At 42.7% G+C, this 17,096-nt stretch overlaps 1 protein-coding gene across 1 annotated transcript in view; it reads right to left on the bottom strand.

The window, feature by feature from the left end:
* Positions 1 to 14,168, bottom strand: part of itpkcb (inositol-trisphosphate 3-kinase Cb) — a 48,631-nt gene extending 34,463 nt beyond the window's left edge. The window contains exon 1 of the mRNA XM_034168330.1: positions 12,960 to 14,168. Within this exon, the coding sequence (XP_034024221.1) occupies positions 12,960 to 13,988 (1,029 nt within the window). The 5' untranslated portion in view covers positions 13,989 to 14,168. The remainder of the gene's footprint in view (positions 1 to 12,959) is intronic.
* Between the last annotated feature and the right edge of the window lie 2,928 nt (positions 14,169 to 17,096).

Raw genomic sequence — 17,096 nt, 5'->3', positions numbered from 1 at the left:
TGGGTGAGCGACGGCGGAGGATTAGCGTGTGCACTTGGAAGGAGCTGGCGTCGATGATTGTGAAAAGCGTTTGAAGCAGACGAACATGGTGTTTATTCCGGGACGGCTAACAAGACAGCTTCAACCCTTGGATATCAGTGTGAGCAGAGTGGACGCTGAGAGCTGCATGGGAGCACTGAGCGACGGCGGAGGATTAGCGTCTGCACTTGGAAGGAGCTGGATCGACACCGCTGGGCGGTCATGAGCTGCGCAGGTAGGTGCTGCATGGTTCGGCTCGCAATGTGGTCCGCAAAATACAAACATATCTGTAGGTAAAATGCAGCTCACGAGAGGGCACTCGAGGCTTGTGTGACTGTTCCTGCGACTTCTGACTACCATAGAAAAATAAAAATTTTAACGTTACTGATAACATAAGACAACGGAGAAGGCCCGAAAAAATGCCACCAAAAAGAAAATCATACTCTGCAGATTACAAGTTGCGACTGGTGAAATATGCATCCGAAAACGGTAGCCGTCACAATATTATCATCTGAACTTTTCATGTTAACATACCTGTATGTCCATGGGACTTATAGTCCAGTGGACCTTATTTATGGTTTATTTTTCTTTATAATGGATAAAGTGGCTGGTGCGACTTATACTCCGGTGCGACTTATTTATGGTTTATTTTTCTTTATAATGGATAAAGTGGCTGGTGCGACTTATACTCCGGTGCGACTTATAGTCCGGAAAATACGGTACTGCCTAAGGGAAGCATGTATAAAGTGAATAAAATTGGTCCTAGCACAGAACCTTGTGGAACTCCATAATTAACCTTAGTCTGTGAAGAAGATTCCCCATTTACATGAACAAATTGTAATCTATTAGATAAATATGATTCAAACCACCGCAGCGCAGTGCCTTTAATACCTATGGCATGCTCTAATCTCTGTAATAAAATTTTATGGTCAACAGTATCAAAAGTAGCACTGAGGTCTAACAGAACAAGCACAGAGATGAGTCCACTGTCTGAGGCCATAAGAAGATCATTTGTAACCTTCACTAATGCTGTTTCTGTACTATGATGAATTCTAAAACCTGACTGAAACTCTTCAAATAGACCATTCCTCTGCAGATGATCAGTTAGCTGTTTTACAACTACCCTTGCAAGACTTTTTGAGAGAAAAGGAAGGTTGGAGATTGGCCTATAATTAGCTAAGACAGCTGGGTCAAGTGATGGCTTTTTAAGTAATGGTTTAATTACTGCCACCTTAAAAGCCTGTGGTACATAGCCAACTAATAAAGATAGATTGATCATATTTAAGATCGAAGCATTAAATAATGGTAGGGCTTCCTTGAGCAGCCTGGTAGGAATGGGGTCTAATAGACATGTTGATGGTTTGAATGACATGTTATTTGTTGTCTGAATCATGATTCTTATTTATTACGACTCTGAATCGATCCAAAATGTCCAAGAATCGATTTTAAAAAGCATTTTATTAAACATTTCCTTGCTTACTCGCTGCATGTACTGTTTGTCAGGCAATGGCCTCCGTACTACAGCGTCCCCGCGAGGGGCGGGGGGGTCCGGCGTGCTTCAAACATTCGTGAGCTGAAGCTTAGCATGGCGGATGATGAGCTAATTCAGCCAGCACCGTCTTTGCTGAAGGCAAATGTTTGGGCGCATTTTGGATTTTATTATTTGCTGCGTAAGACTTGACATGACTTATGCAGTGTGCAAAATCTGCAAAATGAAAGTTAAGTACTTCGGAAACACTTCAAATCCGCAAGCCCACATGCTACGTCATCACCTGGAGCTAAAAGAAGCGGAGCAGCGGTCTCTGCCGACTACTGACCAGCGCTTCGCTAAACTGGCAGTCAACTCCGAACGAGCAAAGCAGATAGGTAAATGTACATCTAGAATCACTTAATTAACCTTGCAAAGCTGCATTTTCTTAAACAAACATTTTTTAAGTAATGTAACTATTTCTCAGAGCTCTTTGAATCAAAAATCAATTCTGAATCGAATCGTCACCCCAAGAATCGGAATCGAATTGAATTGTGAGTTGTTGTACGATTCACATCCCTAGAAGCCACGCTGTTGTAACACGTGCAGAATGTGGCCTGACATTGTCTTGCTGAAAAAAGCAGGGACGTCCCTGAAAAAGACATTGCTTGGATAGCAGCATATGTTGCTCCAAGACCTGGATGTACCTTTCAACATTGATGGTGCCATCACAGATGTGTAAGTTGTCCATGCCATGGGCACTAACACACCCCCATACATCACAGATGCTGGCTTTTGAACTTTGCACTGGTAACAATTTGGATGGTCTTTTTCCTCTTTTGTCCGGAGGACACGACAAGTCATCAGACCACAGCACACTTTTCCACTTCACGTCTGTCCATTTCAAATGAGCTCAGGCTCAGAGAAGGCGGCGGCGTTTCTGGATGTTGTTGATGTATGGCTTTTGCTTTGCATGGTAGAGTTTTAACTTGGACTTGTAGATGTAGCGATGAACTGTGTTAACTGACAATGGTTTTCTGAAGTGTTCCTGAGCCCACGCAGTAAGATCCTTTACACAATGATGTTGGTTTTTAATGTCGTGCCGCCTAAGGGATCAAAGGTCACGGGCATTCAGTGTTGGTTTTCGGCCTTGCCGCTTACATGTAGAAAGTTCTCCAGATACTCTGAATCTTCTGATTATATTATGGACTGTAGATGATGGAATCCCTAAATTCCTTGCAATTAAATGTTGAGAAACATTGTCCTTAAACTGTTGGACTATTTTTTCATGCAGTTGTTCACAAAGTGGTGATCCTCGCCCAATCTTTGCTTGTGAATGGTTGAGCCTTTTGGGGATGCTCCTTTTATACCCACTCATGACACTCACATGTTTCCAATTAGGTGTTCTTTGAGCATTCATCAACTTTCCCAGTCTTTTGTTGCCCCGTCCCAACTCTTTTGAAATGTGTTGCAGGCATCCATTTCAAAATGAGCAAATATTTGCAAAAAAACAATAAAGTTTATCAGTTTGAACATTAAATATCTTGTCTTTGTGGTGAATTCAATTGAATATAGGTTGAAGAGGATTTGCAAATCATTGTATTCTGTTTTATTTACATTTTACACAACATCCCAACTTCACTGGAATTGGGGTTGTAAGTACTCATACTGTGTTCAAACTACATTTGGACCGCATTCGTGGGCATGCACACGGACTGTGCATGGCTCAGTCAAGGCGGGTTCTGCCCACATTCTACATGTTCAACAGGCATTCATACACAGCTGTAATATCTGTCCCTCCCGAATGTGTCTCAATGTTTGGCTTTTTTTCCCATTCCGGCTGATTTGGCTTGATTCCTGTTCATTCTTGCTAAATGTTGCTAGGGCCCTTAGCCATGTAGGGTTTTTGTTGTTGTTAGTACCCACATGTAGCACCATTTACTTCAAAATTGTTTTGCATTTAATTCATATTGGCACATTCATTAGAAATCCTGTCACCTCCACCATGAAATAATCACACCCCGTACATGGCCCCACCACCATCCCAACAATAACAAAAAACTTTGGAGCTATAATTGGTTGTCCACACAATAATTACACCAATAAAATGAGAGGCATATACATCTATATGCTAAGAGACAACTGTATGTGTGTATATGTCCCTCTCCTTTCCAAACGGCACCTCAGAATTCTATCACACTTGGCACACATGTACTTTGACGTACGGGGAGTGACAAAGGATATTGAGCACTTCACTAATAGTAGTAATAAAAGCAGTAGTAGTAGTTGTTGTTGTTGTTGTTAAGGGGAGAGACACTTTTGTACTGCAGAACTGAGCCAAACATGGTGCACATATACTTCGACATATGGGGAGTGACATAGGGTATTGAGCACTTTGGTAGTAGTAGTTGTACTTGTTAAGAGGAGAGACACTTCTGTCTTGCATCATCATCATCATCATCTTTACGGCAGTCAAATGGGGGGGGCGGCACTCATCAGTTCTACAATGGAAGAAAAGCTCACGCTTTCATTGAGAAAACAGTTCAAAATTAATCTATTACTGTGTTAAAAAATTACACAAATGTACAAAAAAGCATGTGTCATACAAATATAACAATAAATAAATAAGCAAGATTGATACGTGCCTATAAGTTTATTTTATTTGCTTATTTTTTTGTTTAGTGTTTTTTTTTTTTTTCAATTTGTGGGCAACCAATCAGAATCTCTTTTTTCATAAGCTGTTTTTTCCAAGTCTCTTCCGCTTATGAAGTTGCAGGAAATGGCTTCCATTAGTATTCCAAAAAAGGCAACGTGCAGGAGCTTCTCTTCTCGGGGGCGGGGATTGTTTGGGTAGAGGAGGTCCTCCCTCCACCCACCTCCACCCACACCCTAACGCCAACATAAAACACATGGGCATTATATTATATGCTAGCACCTGAAAAAGGGAATTACTGAAGTTATAGTGTAATGACCTGGATGCTCCAGTGCATACCTCAAACTCAGAGGTATTAAAGTCTCTTGACTCAAAGGGGGGGCGGGCATCGTCTTCGTAGTTTGAGACTTTAAACTGAATCTGGGAGTTCAGAGGGAGGAAATATTTGAAACTTTGAGACTGTTTACTAAACTAGTGACCATATAATCTTCACAACAGCTGGGAAAACTGTTTGTATTTCATCATTTAAGATGAAACTTATTTCAACTTCAATGCCCCTGAAGGGCAAAAAATGTACAGCCAATAGTTTAGACACACACACACACACACACACACACCAGTCATATACAGTGAGGCAAATAAGTATTTGCCAATTTTGCAAGTTTTCCCATCTACAAAGAATGGAGAGGTCTGTAATTTTTATCATAGGTACACTTCAACTGTGAGAGACAGAATAAAAATAAAAAATAAAAATAAAAAAATCAGAAAATCACATTGTATGATTTTTAAATAATTCATTTGCATTTTATTGCATGAAGTATTTGATACAATAGATAAACAAACCTTAATATTTGCTACAGAAACCTTTATTTGCGATTACAGATTGCAAACAAAGATAGGGTGAGAAGTTCGGTCACCCGAGGGGAGTTCGGAGTAGAGTCGCTGCTCCTTTGCGTTGAAAGGAGCCAGCTGAGGTGGTTCAGGCATCTGGTAAGGATGCCTCCTGGGCGCCTCCCAAGGGAGGTGTTCCAGGCACGTCCATCTGGGAGGAGACCCTGGGGAAGACCCAGGACTAGGTGGAGAGATTATAGCTTACTCATGGTACAAGGCAGGGGCGGTCCTGGAGGCGGGCCGACCGGGCAGCATCGCGGGGGGCGGGGCACGACCGAACAGGGAAAAAAAAACACAAAAAAAACGGGGGGGGGGGATCCTGACGGGGGGGGGGTTCATGGTTACGTTACGGCGGAGCGGCGCCCCCATCCTCCCCCTCCCATGGTGGGAGGCACGCATCTGGCGCCTGTACAATCCACTGTCCTCAGATAACATTGAGCTGTGTTAGCCAACAGAATGGTAGCCCCATAATACACGCCGACGCCGTTCCACCAGTGGAACGCTGTAACAGTCATTGAAATGTTGACTACCAAGAACTACACTACGACAGAGGCAATTGCTCTAAGACTGCAAGGGAAGCTCAGCTTCCCCTAAAATGTCAAAAAATAAGTCATCAAATATATACTACTGTTGTGTGTACACGTCATTGACTAAATATGCGCTACAACGTGCTCAACGTTTGTTCAGAATCAGCTTCTTATCACTGGTAACGACGCGGCTGTCCTCTCACTCATTCCCGCAGCTTCACAGTGCTTTAAACAGTGTGGACGCTGAGAGTTCAATAGCGAAGCAAAGACTGCAGCGAAACGAGACGAGTCATTGGATAAATGCTGGGCTTTGTCCCGCCCATTTGACACTCAGCGTCTCTGGGGGTCTATGGGGCAGTGGGCTGGCCTCGGCTGGCCCGGACGCTCAGCTTCTGCATGATGATTGGATGATCTGTCTGAGGCTGAATCCCTTTTTGATTGACAGTGAAATGAGCGAATCAGTGATCTTTTGGTGTAAACATCAGTGGGAGCATTTTTTAATTTTCATTCTGTTCTGAGTTGAACCGGAGACTTTCCTAATCCTCTTAGCAGCATTTTCTTTGTTAAAAATGACTAGTGACAAATCGAGCTTCTATTTCTGGTGTTTGTTTTTTTTTGTAGCTGCTTGTGTTTGGAGACTGACTTCTATCGCAGTTTCTCTCCCTACCGAGCAGCGGGTGCTGCTGAGCTCCTCCACTGTCACAAAGCACTCACAGCTGGACAAACTTCACACTAGCCTCGCGCCAGTCCCAGCTAGCGAGCTAGCTAGGTAGCAAGCTGCACATAATGGCAGACAATTTGAATGTTGGACCGGATTTTGGCGAAGCCATTTGATAGTCTTCCTTACGAAGAAGCCATGGCTGCTGTCATGGCTTCAGCTCTCAAAGTTAAAGCAATAGCCCCCAGTGCAATGTTTGTGCATTAATGCTATGCACACAGACTGAATCTGGTTCTGTCTCAGGGGGCTAAATGCTTATCTGAGTGCAGAATATTTTTTTGCATCACTCTCTGGGTTTGCCACATTTTTCTCAAAATCCACAAAGAAGATGTCTTTTCTTGAGTCTGCAGGCTGCTCAAGGTTGCCCAGAAATGCTCCTACTCAATGGAATTTCACATCACGGATAGTGAGCACTTATTTATATGGTGTGACTTTAATGGAGGTTTAAGTCTTGTTCATTATGGTGAATGGTACTCTATGATAATGCAAACTGCAGTCTGCTGGTAAAACTGAATGACTTGTGCAATATTTTGACCATCGGGTCCATCTGGAACCATCTGGAACCTATTGGTCAAGAAATCAATAAGCCAACAGATCAGACTGGGCTCAATATTATGGGGATTTGCACTTTATTGTCCCATACGGAAATATTTCTTGGACTCTGCTGTGGTGCATAGACATACCTTCACAGTTCAATAAAAATAATCTATGTAGTAGACCAACAGAGAGACAACACAGCATAAATAACACAAAACAGACTGACACTGCAACAGTCTAAACCATACCCTGGCTCCCCCTTGATAAGCACTAGGCAGTAACCCATATAATAACCTTAACTTAATCCTGTTTGCCAAAATGTAGGGCTGGATGCAGTTAAAAGCTAAGGAACAATTCATCAACACAAGCCACACTGGAGAACCTGCACCCTCTGGATTGTTAAGATCAGGTTCAGCAGGCTGTCAACAGCATCAACACCCTTTCCTGACTGAAAGGCAAACTGAAGTGGATCCAAGTTTGACTTAACTTTTTCCACAAGCACGACCTTGATGATTTTCTCAAAAGTTTTGATGACAAGTGATGTAAGGGTGAAAGGTCTGAAGTCATTAAGCTCCTTTGGAGACTTTTTTTTTTTGGCACAGGTACAATAGTTGATGATTTCCAAAGATGATGTACCTTACAGAGCTCAAGAGATCTCCTAAAAATAAAACCAAATAGATCCACCAGCTGTTCTGCACAATTCTTCAGAATATGACCCCCAACACTATCGAGCCTGGAACTTTTTCTCTCCTCAACTCCCCAAACATGTTTCAAGACTACGGCTTTACCAGCATACACACCATTCTGTTGTTCATGGATAACACTACTAAAAACAGACAATGTACTAAAAACAACATTACAACAATTATTAAAATCTATTCAATTTGTTAGAAAGATTAAAATCACACGTGCTATCTAAAACAGTGGTTTTCAAACAGAGGCATGACACCCCCGCCCCCCCTCCCCAGGGCGCCAGAATTCTTTAAGAGGGGGGCACAAAAAATAACTGTAAACACTGTTAACCAACAAAAGAAGAAGGGGGGGGGAAGGAAAAAGAAAGCATTGTTAGCTAACATGCCAGGAGCAAAATGGATACATTTTTAGTGCGCAAGTTTACCAGAGAGAAGACAGCTGGGTGCAACCAAAAAAAGAAGAAAGTAGAGGGCGATATTTGTTTGTTCCTCTCCACAGTGCATCCCTGCATCAGCCACCTGTGTGTGTCAAAGACCCAGACTCATTCCTCGCACTAAACAAGAGGTGAGACTAGATGAGAGACTAAATATGTATAGAAGTTTAATTAATATTATTTATGTTAAAATGCGTTACTTATGTCAAAGACATTTAAAAACACACAGAGATGTTTAAATGTGAAAAAAAACAATGTTTAAAATATGACTAAAGGTAAAAAATAGAAGAACAGAAAGTTCTTTAAAAAAAATGTAAAATATTTACAAAGACTGTAAAATGTATAAATGCATAGACAGTTCTCTAAAAACACATAAATATATATAAAATGTGTTTAACATACAAGAATAAAAAGAAACACACGAAGATGTTGAAATTGTGTGCATGTGTGTCGGGGGGGGGGGGGGGGGGAGACAGCTATTCTTTTGTTCTCTGGGGGGGCTCACTCTCCCACACATCCCCTACATAGATTTGTCTTCCTTCCAAGTGGGCCCTGAACTGCCAGATCTGAAAAGGTTCTGCGCTTTATTCTTAGAATTTAGTTCAGCAAGCTTAATGTCCTTTTTCACTTTTTTTGTAAATATTTACACAGAGCCAGATTCCCTTGGTTAAACTTCATTTAGTTGATTAATCGTATTTTTGACTGTCCTCGAAAACCAAGGTTTATTATTTGAATATGTAAAAAAAGGATCTACAGGAAATAACCAAGTCCTCACAAAAGCTCACATAAAATGATAATGAACTAACTGAGACTGTAAGTCCACAAAGTCATCTTTAAACAAGTCCCAGTCTGTACAGCTGAAACAGTCCTGAGGACATTCGATGGCATCTACTGACTAGAGGGTGACCCAGGAGTAGATTTTCACTCCTATCCCATCCCACTCCCACAGAAAAAAATTCCTGTCCCATCCCAATCACGGGCCAGAGTAAATAAAAAAATCCTGCCCCCACTCCTGGTAAAATGACTCCCACTCCCATTCAGATTGACTCCTGCTCTTGTAAGTAAGTAAGTCCCTTCGGCTGCTCTCTTGTTTGCACTCAGGGTTGCCACAGCAAATCCAAGGTGGATCTGCATGTTGAATTGGCACAGGTTTTACGCTGGATGCCCTTCCTGACACAACTCCACATTACATGGAGAAATGTGGCAGGGGTGGGATTTGAACCCTGGAACCTTCTGAACTGAAACCAAGCACATTAACCACTTTCCTTCTTTTAGTTTTTAGGGAATACACCAAATTTGATTTGATCTTCTCCCTATTCTTTTTTTAGATTACTTTGTGTTCTGCAGTTTTATTACAATAGTAATATAATATCATGGCATTTATCCCTTGGAGCTGTCGCACTGTGTTTGTGATTGTCTGAGTTGCTGCATCAGCATCGGCCTTCGGGTGAATGTAAACAAGCGTCACAAACAGCTGAGGGAATTCCCTCAGCAGGTAAAAGGACCGCAGTGAAACAGAAGTTCAATATCTGGTGTACACAATGTCGCTCTTACAACCACCGCGTTACAGACACACACCCCCACCAAATGACCTACCGGTCACGATGGAGTTCCTGTCAAGCAGATATGATTCGCCAAACCAGGCAATGTCCAGCTCATAGCCGGCGTCATGTTCTTTAAGCAAAGTTTCAGTGAGAGCAATCACACATGAGTTTTTCTCCTTTGCCACAAACCTGATTTTGGCCCTCAGTTCATCCATTTTATTGTGAAGTGACTGAATATTTGAGAGCATTACAGTTGGCAGAGGAATCCGACGTAGACCCTGTCTTTTCAGCCTCTGACGTACGCCGCCGCATCTTCCTCTTTTCCTTATCCCATGCAAAATTGCTTGATAATTCCAAGGCTCCAACAGCATCATCTCTACTCTAAAAACTGCAGAGGAGACCACAGGGCCCACAGCAGCATTTTGGAGTAGCAGGAGGAACTCCTGACTGTCGCATTTGTCTCAAAACATACATGACCACTGACCCACAAACGTGATGAGAAGGAAATACCCCAGCAGAGTAACACAAGCCATTTGGCTACAAGTTTCAAATAAAATAATGAGCAAATAAACGCGTTCAGCTCCCACACATACTGCTGCTACCTGCATGAAGCTGCTCTCCCCAATTCAAAATATTAAAATGGCACTGATGTTTGTTTGTGCTATAAAAAATTTCATTTGTGTGGTTAAAGCTTTTGAGTAATTCACAAATACATATTCTGACCCGTGATGTCACATAGCCCCCCTCCACGCCCAAATTGCTCTAAACTAGTCTCTATCATTTGTGCCGGTGTCGCTGACCGAACAGCCCCCCCTAAAAATCGGTTCCCCCTGCTTTCACTGCACATACTTCATTTTGGAGCGTCAGTAGCAATTCATTGATTATCGCCTCATTTCTACTTAAAACTGACTTTAGAATGATTTAAGAGGTTTTACTTTGTCATTTGATGATTAATAATCACATTATTCCCTTTGATCGCTTTGGGTGTAGAGTGTCAGACTCAGACATGCTGCTGTGGAGCTCTGATCGGTCTCCTGTCTTTTATTATGAAATAATGCTGAATATATGTGGAAATGATTGTTGTACAAAAGCTTCAGATATCTGTTGCTGAGACATGATGATGACTGGAGTGCAGTTTGAAGCAGAAACAAGGTGATAACCACTGAATCGCTGGTGAAGCTCCGAAATGACGCATGCTAAAATAAACATTTTTGCTTTTATGGTATTTACGTTTTTACCTTATTTTTCCACACGCGTGATGTCACGCAGCCCCCGCCTCCATGTCCAAATCTCAAAGTGGTTTCTATCATTTGTGCCAAGTTTGTGCTGTTAAAATAAACATTCCTGCTTTTATAGGGGGAAGTGGGGAGGTGATGGTCTAGTGGTTAGGCGTTGAGCTTGAGACCAGAGGATCCTCAGTTCAAATCCCAGCCTAACCCAAAAAAATCACTAAGGGTCCTTGTGCAAGGTCCTTAATCCCCTGGTTGCTCCTGGTGTGTAGTGAGTACCTTGTATGGCAGCACCCTCACATCGGGGTGAATGTAAGGCATTATTGTAAAATGCTTTGAGCATCTGATGCAGATGGAAAAGCGCTATATAAATGCAGTCCATTTACCACTTATAGTTTTTACGTCTTATTTTCACGTGTTCACAGCTTAGGCTTTTTTTTTTTTTTTTTTTTTTTTTACACAGAACAACAGTGCTATTTAATATTTTGAATGGTGGGTGTGAGGGGGGGCAGCTTCACACAGGTACTACTGCTGCCTTTCACCGGCCTGTGACCAACACCTCACCCATTCTCCAACTAAAGAACAGAATGTTATATGGCTGAGTTCATTAAAGAGCACATATTACACACAGACTTCCTTTGATTCAGCCACTTGAGAAAATACCACTTTCTATTCCTGTCATTTAAACAAGCACTACATGTGCGACGTATGCACAGACCCTCTTCTAAATGTAGCACTGAAATCTGCAATTCATAATCTATTATGGGTGCACAATCCTGAACTGCCCAGTCGGTGCCAGTGTTCCGCAGGTGGCTGCACAGTGCACGATGGGTTCCTCTTCTTGCACACCTCTGAATGTTCAAAACATGAGTGTTTCAAAGGATTTGAAAGGAACTAGGAACATATAGACTGACAAGGCACCAAACAATAACAAGCTGAGAACAAGGAGTGGAAAGGGATCATAGTATGACACTGTTTCACTTCATTAAAGACTCTGGGTTAACAGGAAGAATTTAATTAGTATACTTTGCTAAAAGCCTCTGTACACTCCTGTGCTGCAGATGGCCGTATGGGCCTCATGTCAGGTGAATGATTTCCACACTTTTCGCTAACATACAAATACTGCAACACAACGATGGTATCGGCTATCCGCACGTAGACGTTTTGTTAATACACAATTATATTTGTATGTAGTGCTTCTGATTGGTCAATCTAGGTCACGTGATCATGAGGCTGCATACCTTTCCTTTTGTTTTCTATCCCTATGTCTGGCCAAACTTGCTTTTTGAATTGACAATCTTAAACATCCAAAATATTTGTAGTTGTCATGTATGCATTTTATATTTGAAGTAGGAAAAAAATATGAAAATGCTTAATATGATTTGGATTTGAATGCAGGACCTTTGCCTCAGAAGCCCCAGGCTCTACCATCTTACACCATAGCATCTCAGACTCTGCAAAGGGTCATAAGATCTTGATGTTATCAAATATGCCATGTATACGGTGGTTAGGAAGTGCAAAAACACTTTTACAAACAGCAGAACAATTTTACAAGAAGCCCCAAGAGAAATTTTACAAATGACAGATTCTGACAGAAGGAGAATATCTGTCATTTGGTACATTCCCTTTCCATCAGAATTTGTCATTTGTAAAATTTGTTTCGGGACTCCTTGTAAAAGTGTTCTGCCATTTGTAAAAGTGTTTTTTTGCACTTACCAACCAACGTACATGTATGATTGGCTGTGGGATCAGCCCGAACCTTGACCCTGCAGCTACGTATGTAAGTCCCTTCGGCTGCTCCCTTGTTTGCACTCGGGGTCGCCACAGCAAATCCAAGGTGGATCTGCATGTTGATTTGGCACAGGTTTTACGCCGGATGCCCTTCCTGACGCAACTCCACATTACATGGAGAAATGTGGCAGGGGTGGGATTTGAACCCAGAACCTTCCGAACTGAAACCAAGCGCAACCACCCCTGCAGCTATGTATAAAATCAAGTATTATCAATGCAGTTGTACATGGGTAGTCATCCTGTTTGGTTACAATAGAACAATAGAAAACGGTTCAGCACCATCATTCAAAATAAATACCTTATAATGAGGTGTCTGTCAGACATTAAAGTAATGACACTTGGCAGCCAATCAAAATGACTGAGGCTGCATTAGGGCACAATGGACATGAGTTCACAACCTGACATACCTGGCAGTGTCCTGTGTGTATTACTGTCTGTACTGAGACTGAACACTCACCGCTGTGCCATCGTCCGAGCTGCACGGGGACTGAAGCCGGCCCGGGGACAGACTGGACTCGATGTCGCTTCCGGCGACGTCGTCCTCTGATTCCTCGAAGGACGAGGCGGAGGACAGGCCGAGGGACGACGAATTGGACAGCTTCCTCGGGGAGCGCATCAACGCCGGGGAGCCTCCGCAGCCGCTGTCCGAGCACGGAGACTCGTCGTCGTGATGAGGATCCAGACACGAGCCGGGGGAGAGCTCCGATCGGACGGTCAGCGGGTCCGAGATGCGGGTGGGACTGGGGTCTCGGGTGATGATGAGCTTGGGGATGGTTCCTGGGAAGCTCTGGCCTCCTCCTGAAGCACTCTGTGGGGTTTGATCAGGACCATTTGGTGGGCTGCAGCTGATTTCTGCTCCGGCCCGCCGGGAAACTGTGTCGCGGTCAGTTTTGGTCATTTCGCCCTCCGTGTGATTGACGGACACAGGCTGATCTGGGTGCAGCCACCACGATGCTGAAGCCCGGCGCGTGTCCGGGGCTGGACTCAGATCAGTCGGCGGTGATCCCCCGGACGCGGCGCGGTGCTGGTCTCCTCCCGCGGGTTGACCTTCCATGGTTCCGACCGGAGGGTCCGAGGCATTGTCCCCTCCGCCGGGTTTAGACTCAGTTCTCCGTGTTTCCACACCAGACCGGTCCGAAGAGTTCACATTATTCTGATGTTTGCGACGGGATGATCTGTCCAATAAACCCAGGGCTCCCGTGGGGTCTCCCGTGGGGTCTCCCGTGGGCTCTGCGGCCGCCGACACCAGCGTGTCGCTCGGTTTCTGTCCTCGGCGCCTCGCTGAATCCGCCGCTTTCTTTACACAACAGGATTTTACTTCTCCGGATTCCCGCTGTGTCGATTCCACAGCAGACGGCGGCCAGGGTTTGGTCGGACTCCGGTTCAGCTGGTGACTCCGCCGGCTCTCTGCTTTGTTGTGAATTCTGTGGATCCGCAGCCGTTTGGCGGTCTCGCTGTGCGACAGCTCCGAACGCGTTTGGCCCATTGTGGCTGCCGTAGCAAAGACCAGGACACGCCCTCAGTGTGTGCGTCTAGTTTTGAAAGTACTTGTGACTCTGGATTAGTCACATAATCCATTTATTAAACCTTGAGATTTCGGACAGGGACACGTCTTTCCTTTTCACATGTTCAGATCTGTGAGAACCACCAGCCGAGATCTGCGGTGAGAACAGACACAAATCAACTGCACGAACAATAACAACACAATCAGTCACCAAATCAACACACAATCAACTCAAAACTCTCATTAATCACCGTTTTCAGCTCAAGAATCCCATTTACATTAGGAATTTATTGTCTTTGAATTTCAGAGGCTTATTTCATTGGTGTTTTCCAGTGTAATACTGCCCCCCTGTGGCTGGACTTTGCTTTTACATTGAAATTCATTCTTAAGTTCTTTTTTTTTTCCAGCAAGTAAATCTCATTCAACGTCCCCCCCCCCCCCCAAAATAACAGATAAAGTTCATAGGCAAAAATACCTCATCGGCCCTTAAGTGATACATCTGCAGATACATCTCAAAAAATTAGAATATCGTGAAAAAGTTCAATGTTATTTGTCAGGTATTTCAGAGAGTGAAAACTTTACATATTATAGTTTCAATACATAAAAACTAAAATGTTTCAATCATTTTTTTTTTTTTTATTGAAAAAAAAATAGAAATATTATTAATATATCTCAAAATAATAGAATATTTTCCTTAAGTCACTATTTCTGCAGTATGAACACCACAAATCTCTCGAATGTGGTTACACACAATCATCACAATCATGGGAAAGACTGATGACTTGACAGTTGTCCAGAAGACACTCACGGACATCGTCCACAGGGACGTTAAGACAGAAGATCACTGCTGAAAGCTCCAACTGTTCATAGAGGTCTCGATAAAAGCATATAGAAAGTTGACTGGATGGGAAAAGTGTGTTCGGAAAAGATACACAAGAAACAGGGATGACCGCATGCTTTGAGAAGCAAAGCAGATTCAAGAACTTGGGGGAGCTTCAGAAGAAGTGGACTGAGGCTGGAATCAGTGCATCAAGAGCCACCGTGCACAGACGTGTCCAGGAAATGGGCTACACGTGTTGTATTCCTGACGCCAAGTCAGGCCTGAACAAGAGACAATGCCAGAAAAGTCTTGTCTGGGCTATGGAGAAAAAGAACTGGACCATTGCTCAGTAGCCCAAAGTCTTCTTTTCAGATTAAAGTAAATTTTGCGTTTCAACTGGAATTCAAGGTACCAAAGTCTGGAAGAACAGTGAAAAGACACAAAATCCACTGTGCTTGAAGTCCAGTGTGAAGTTTCCATAGTCAGTAATGATTTGGAACCAGCATCAACTCATCTGCTGACAAGCCTTATGGAGATGCTGATTTACTTTTCCAGCAGGACTTGACAGCTGCCCACAGTGCCAACACTACAAGTAACTGGTTTGCTGCCCATGGTGTTACTGTACTTGACTGATCACACAGACAATCCCTCATAGATTCTTTAAGGGGTACTGTCAAGAAGATTAAAGACACCAGATCCACCAATCCAGACGGCCTGAAGGCTGCTGTCAAAGCATCCTGAACACAGCAGTGCCACAGGCTGATCACCTCCACGCCACACCTCACTGATGCTGGAACTCATTCAGAAGGAGCCACAACCAAATACTGAGTGCATAAATTAACATACTTTTCAGAAGTTAGACATTTCTGTATTATAAATCCTTTTTTAAAAACTGATCTTCTGAAATTTTCTAATATTTTGAGATATGCATTTTTATTATTTTAATTTTTTTTGTGCTGTAGGCTGTAATTATCAAAATTAAAATTAAAAAATGATTGAAAATTTTAGTTTTTATGTACTGAAACTAGAATATCGGCACCTTCCTAAAATAATGGCCTAAGTCATATGACTTAGGCCATTATTTAAGTCATATGACTTAGGCCATTATTTTAGGAAGGTGATGCTATGTAAAATTTTTTGCTCTCTGAAATACCTGACAAAAAATATTGAACTTTGTCACAATATTCCAATTTTTTTAGATGCACCTATACATGCACAGATATGGAACTGGGATATGTTTAAAGCAGTTAATGTGACCTTTCTCTCACCCCCACCCCCACCCACTGTATTTAAATGTGGGAAAAAAAAACTAGATTAAGATTTATTTTGCAATATAATATGACCACTGCAGTGTCTACACAGTTCTCATCTGTACAGCAGGCATGTCACAATCAAATTACCCAAAGTTGACTAATGAGGTCCTGTCCTGTTAGGGTACTTGAACAATCACACAATTAAAGAGAAGAAACAAACTACCCACTGCAACCACAGGCACATTTTCAAGTGAATGCATATTTCTGAGGAACAATGCAGTAAAGCGCTATACCAGAACTGATGACTTCTTCTGCCTCTTTCTGACAAAGGTGCAGTTCAGACTGTTGTCTGCATTCTATTTGTGTTGGGGCACAAATGGTAACAATGTCTAGACTGGAGTTCAAGTCCAGGTGTGTTCTTCACACTGCCTGTCTGCAACTTTGGACAAGACATTTCATCAACATTGTCCCATTGCAGCCAGCTTTTCATTGCTCTTGGCTCAAGTAGACTGGCGTTTCATACATGGACCCTGAGGTGCAGCTCCATCCAGAGATGGGTGTGGTGTCTACATTTGCAACCCTCCTGTCCTGTGCAACTGTAAAATTTCCTGGATATTCGTTTTTTAAATTGTTTTTGTTAAAGATTTTATATATATATATATATATATATATATTTATCACTGTTAAACATTTGTACCTTTGTCTTTATTCGTTATTAAAACTTTAGACGTTATTGTGCTGTTTTGCACCTGTCTTAACGCAACCCTGAGAATGTACTTGTTATTATTACACTGATAGCACAACTTTGTTTTTGTAGCCCTTAACGACTGGGAGTGAAGCATGCTGGGGTCAGTCTGAACTGGGAGTGAAGAGATGGAGGTTGTTTTGACTGTTGTGAATTTATGACCTTGTGCTGTGTGAGTACAGGAACATTCCAAGCAGATGCAGAACGGATGATAAGTGCAAACCACAAGCACTGAATGTGCAGCCGATGACAAATTCAACAGCCTGGGTCAA

Source organism: Thalassophryne amazonica, chromosome 4 (genome assembly GCF_902500255.1).
Source record: "Thalassophryne amazonica chromosome 4, fThaAma1.1, whole genome shotgun sequence".
NCBI lineage: Eukaryota > Metazoa > Chordata > Actinopteri > Batrachoidiformes > Batrachoididae > Thalassophryne > Thalassophryne amazonica.
The sequence above is the reverse complement of the archived record's forward strand: the minus strand, read 5'-3'. Positions and strand labels throughout refer to the sequence as shown.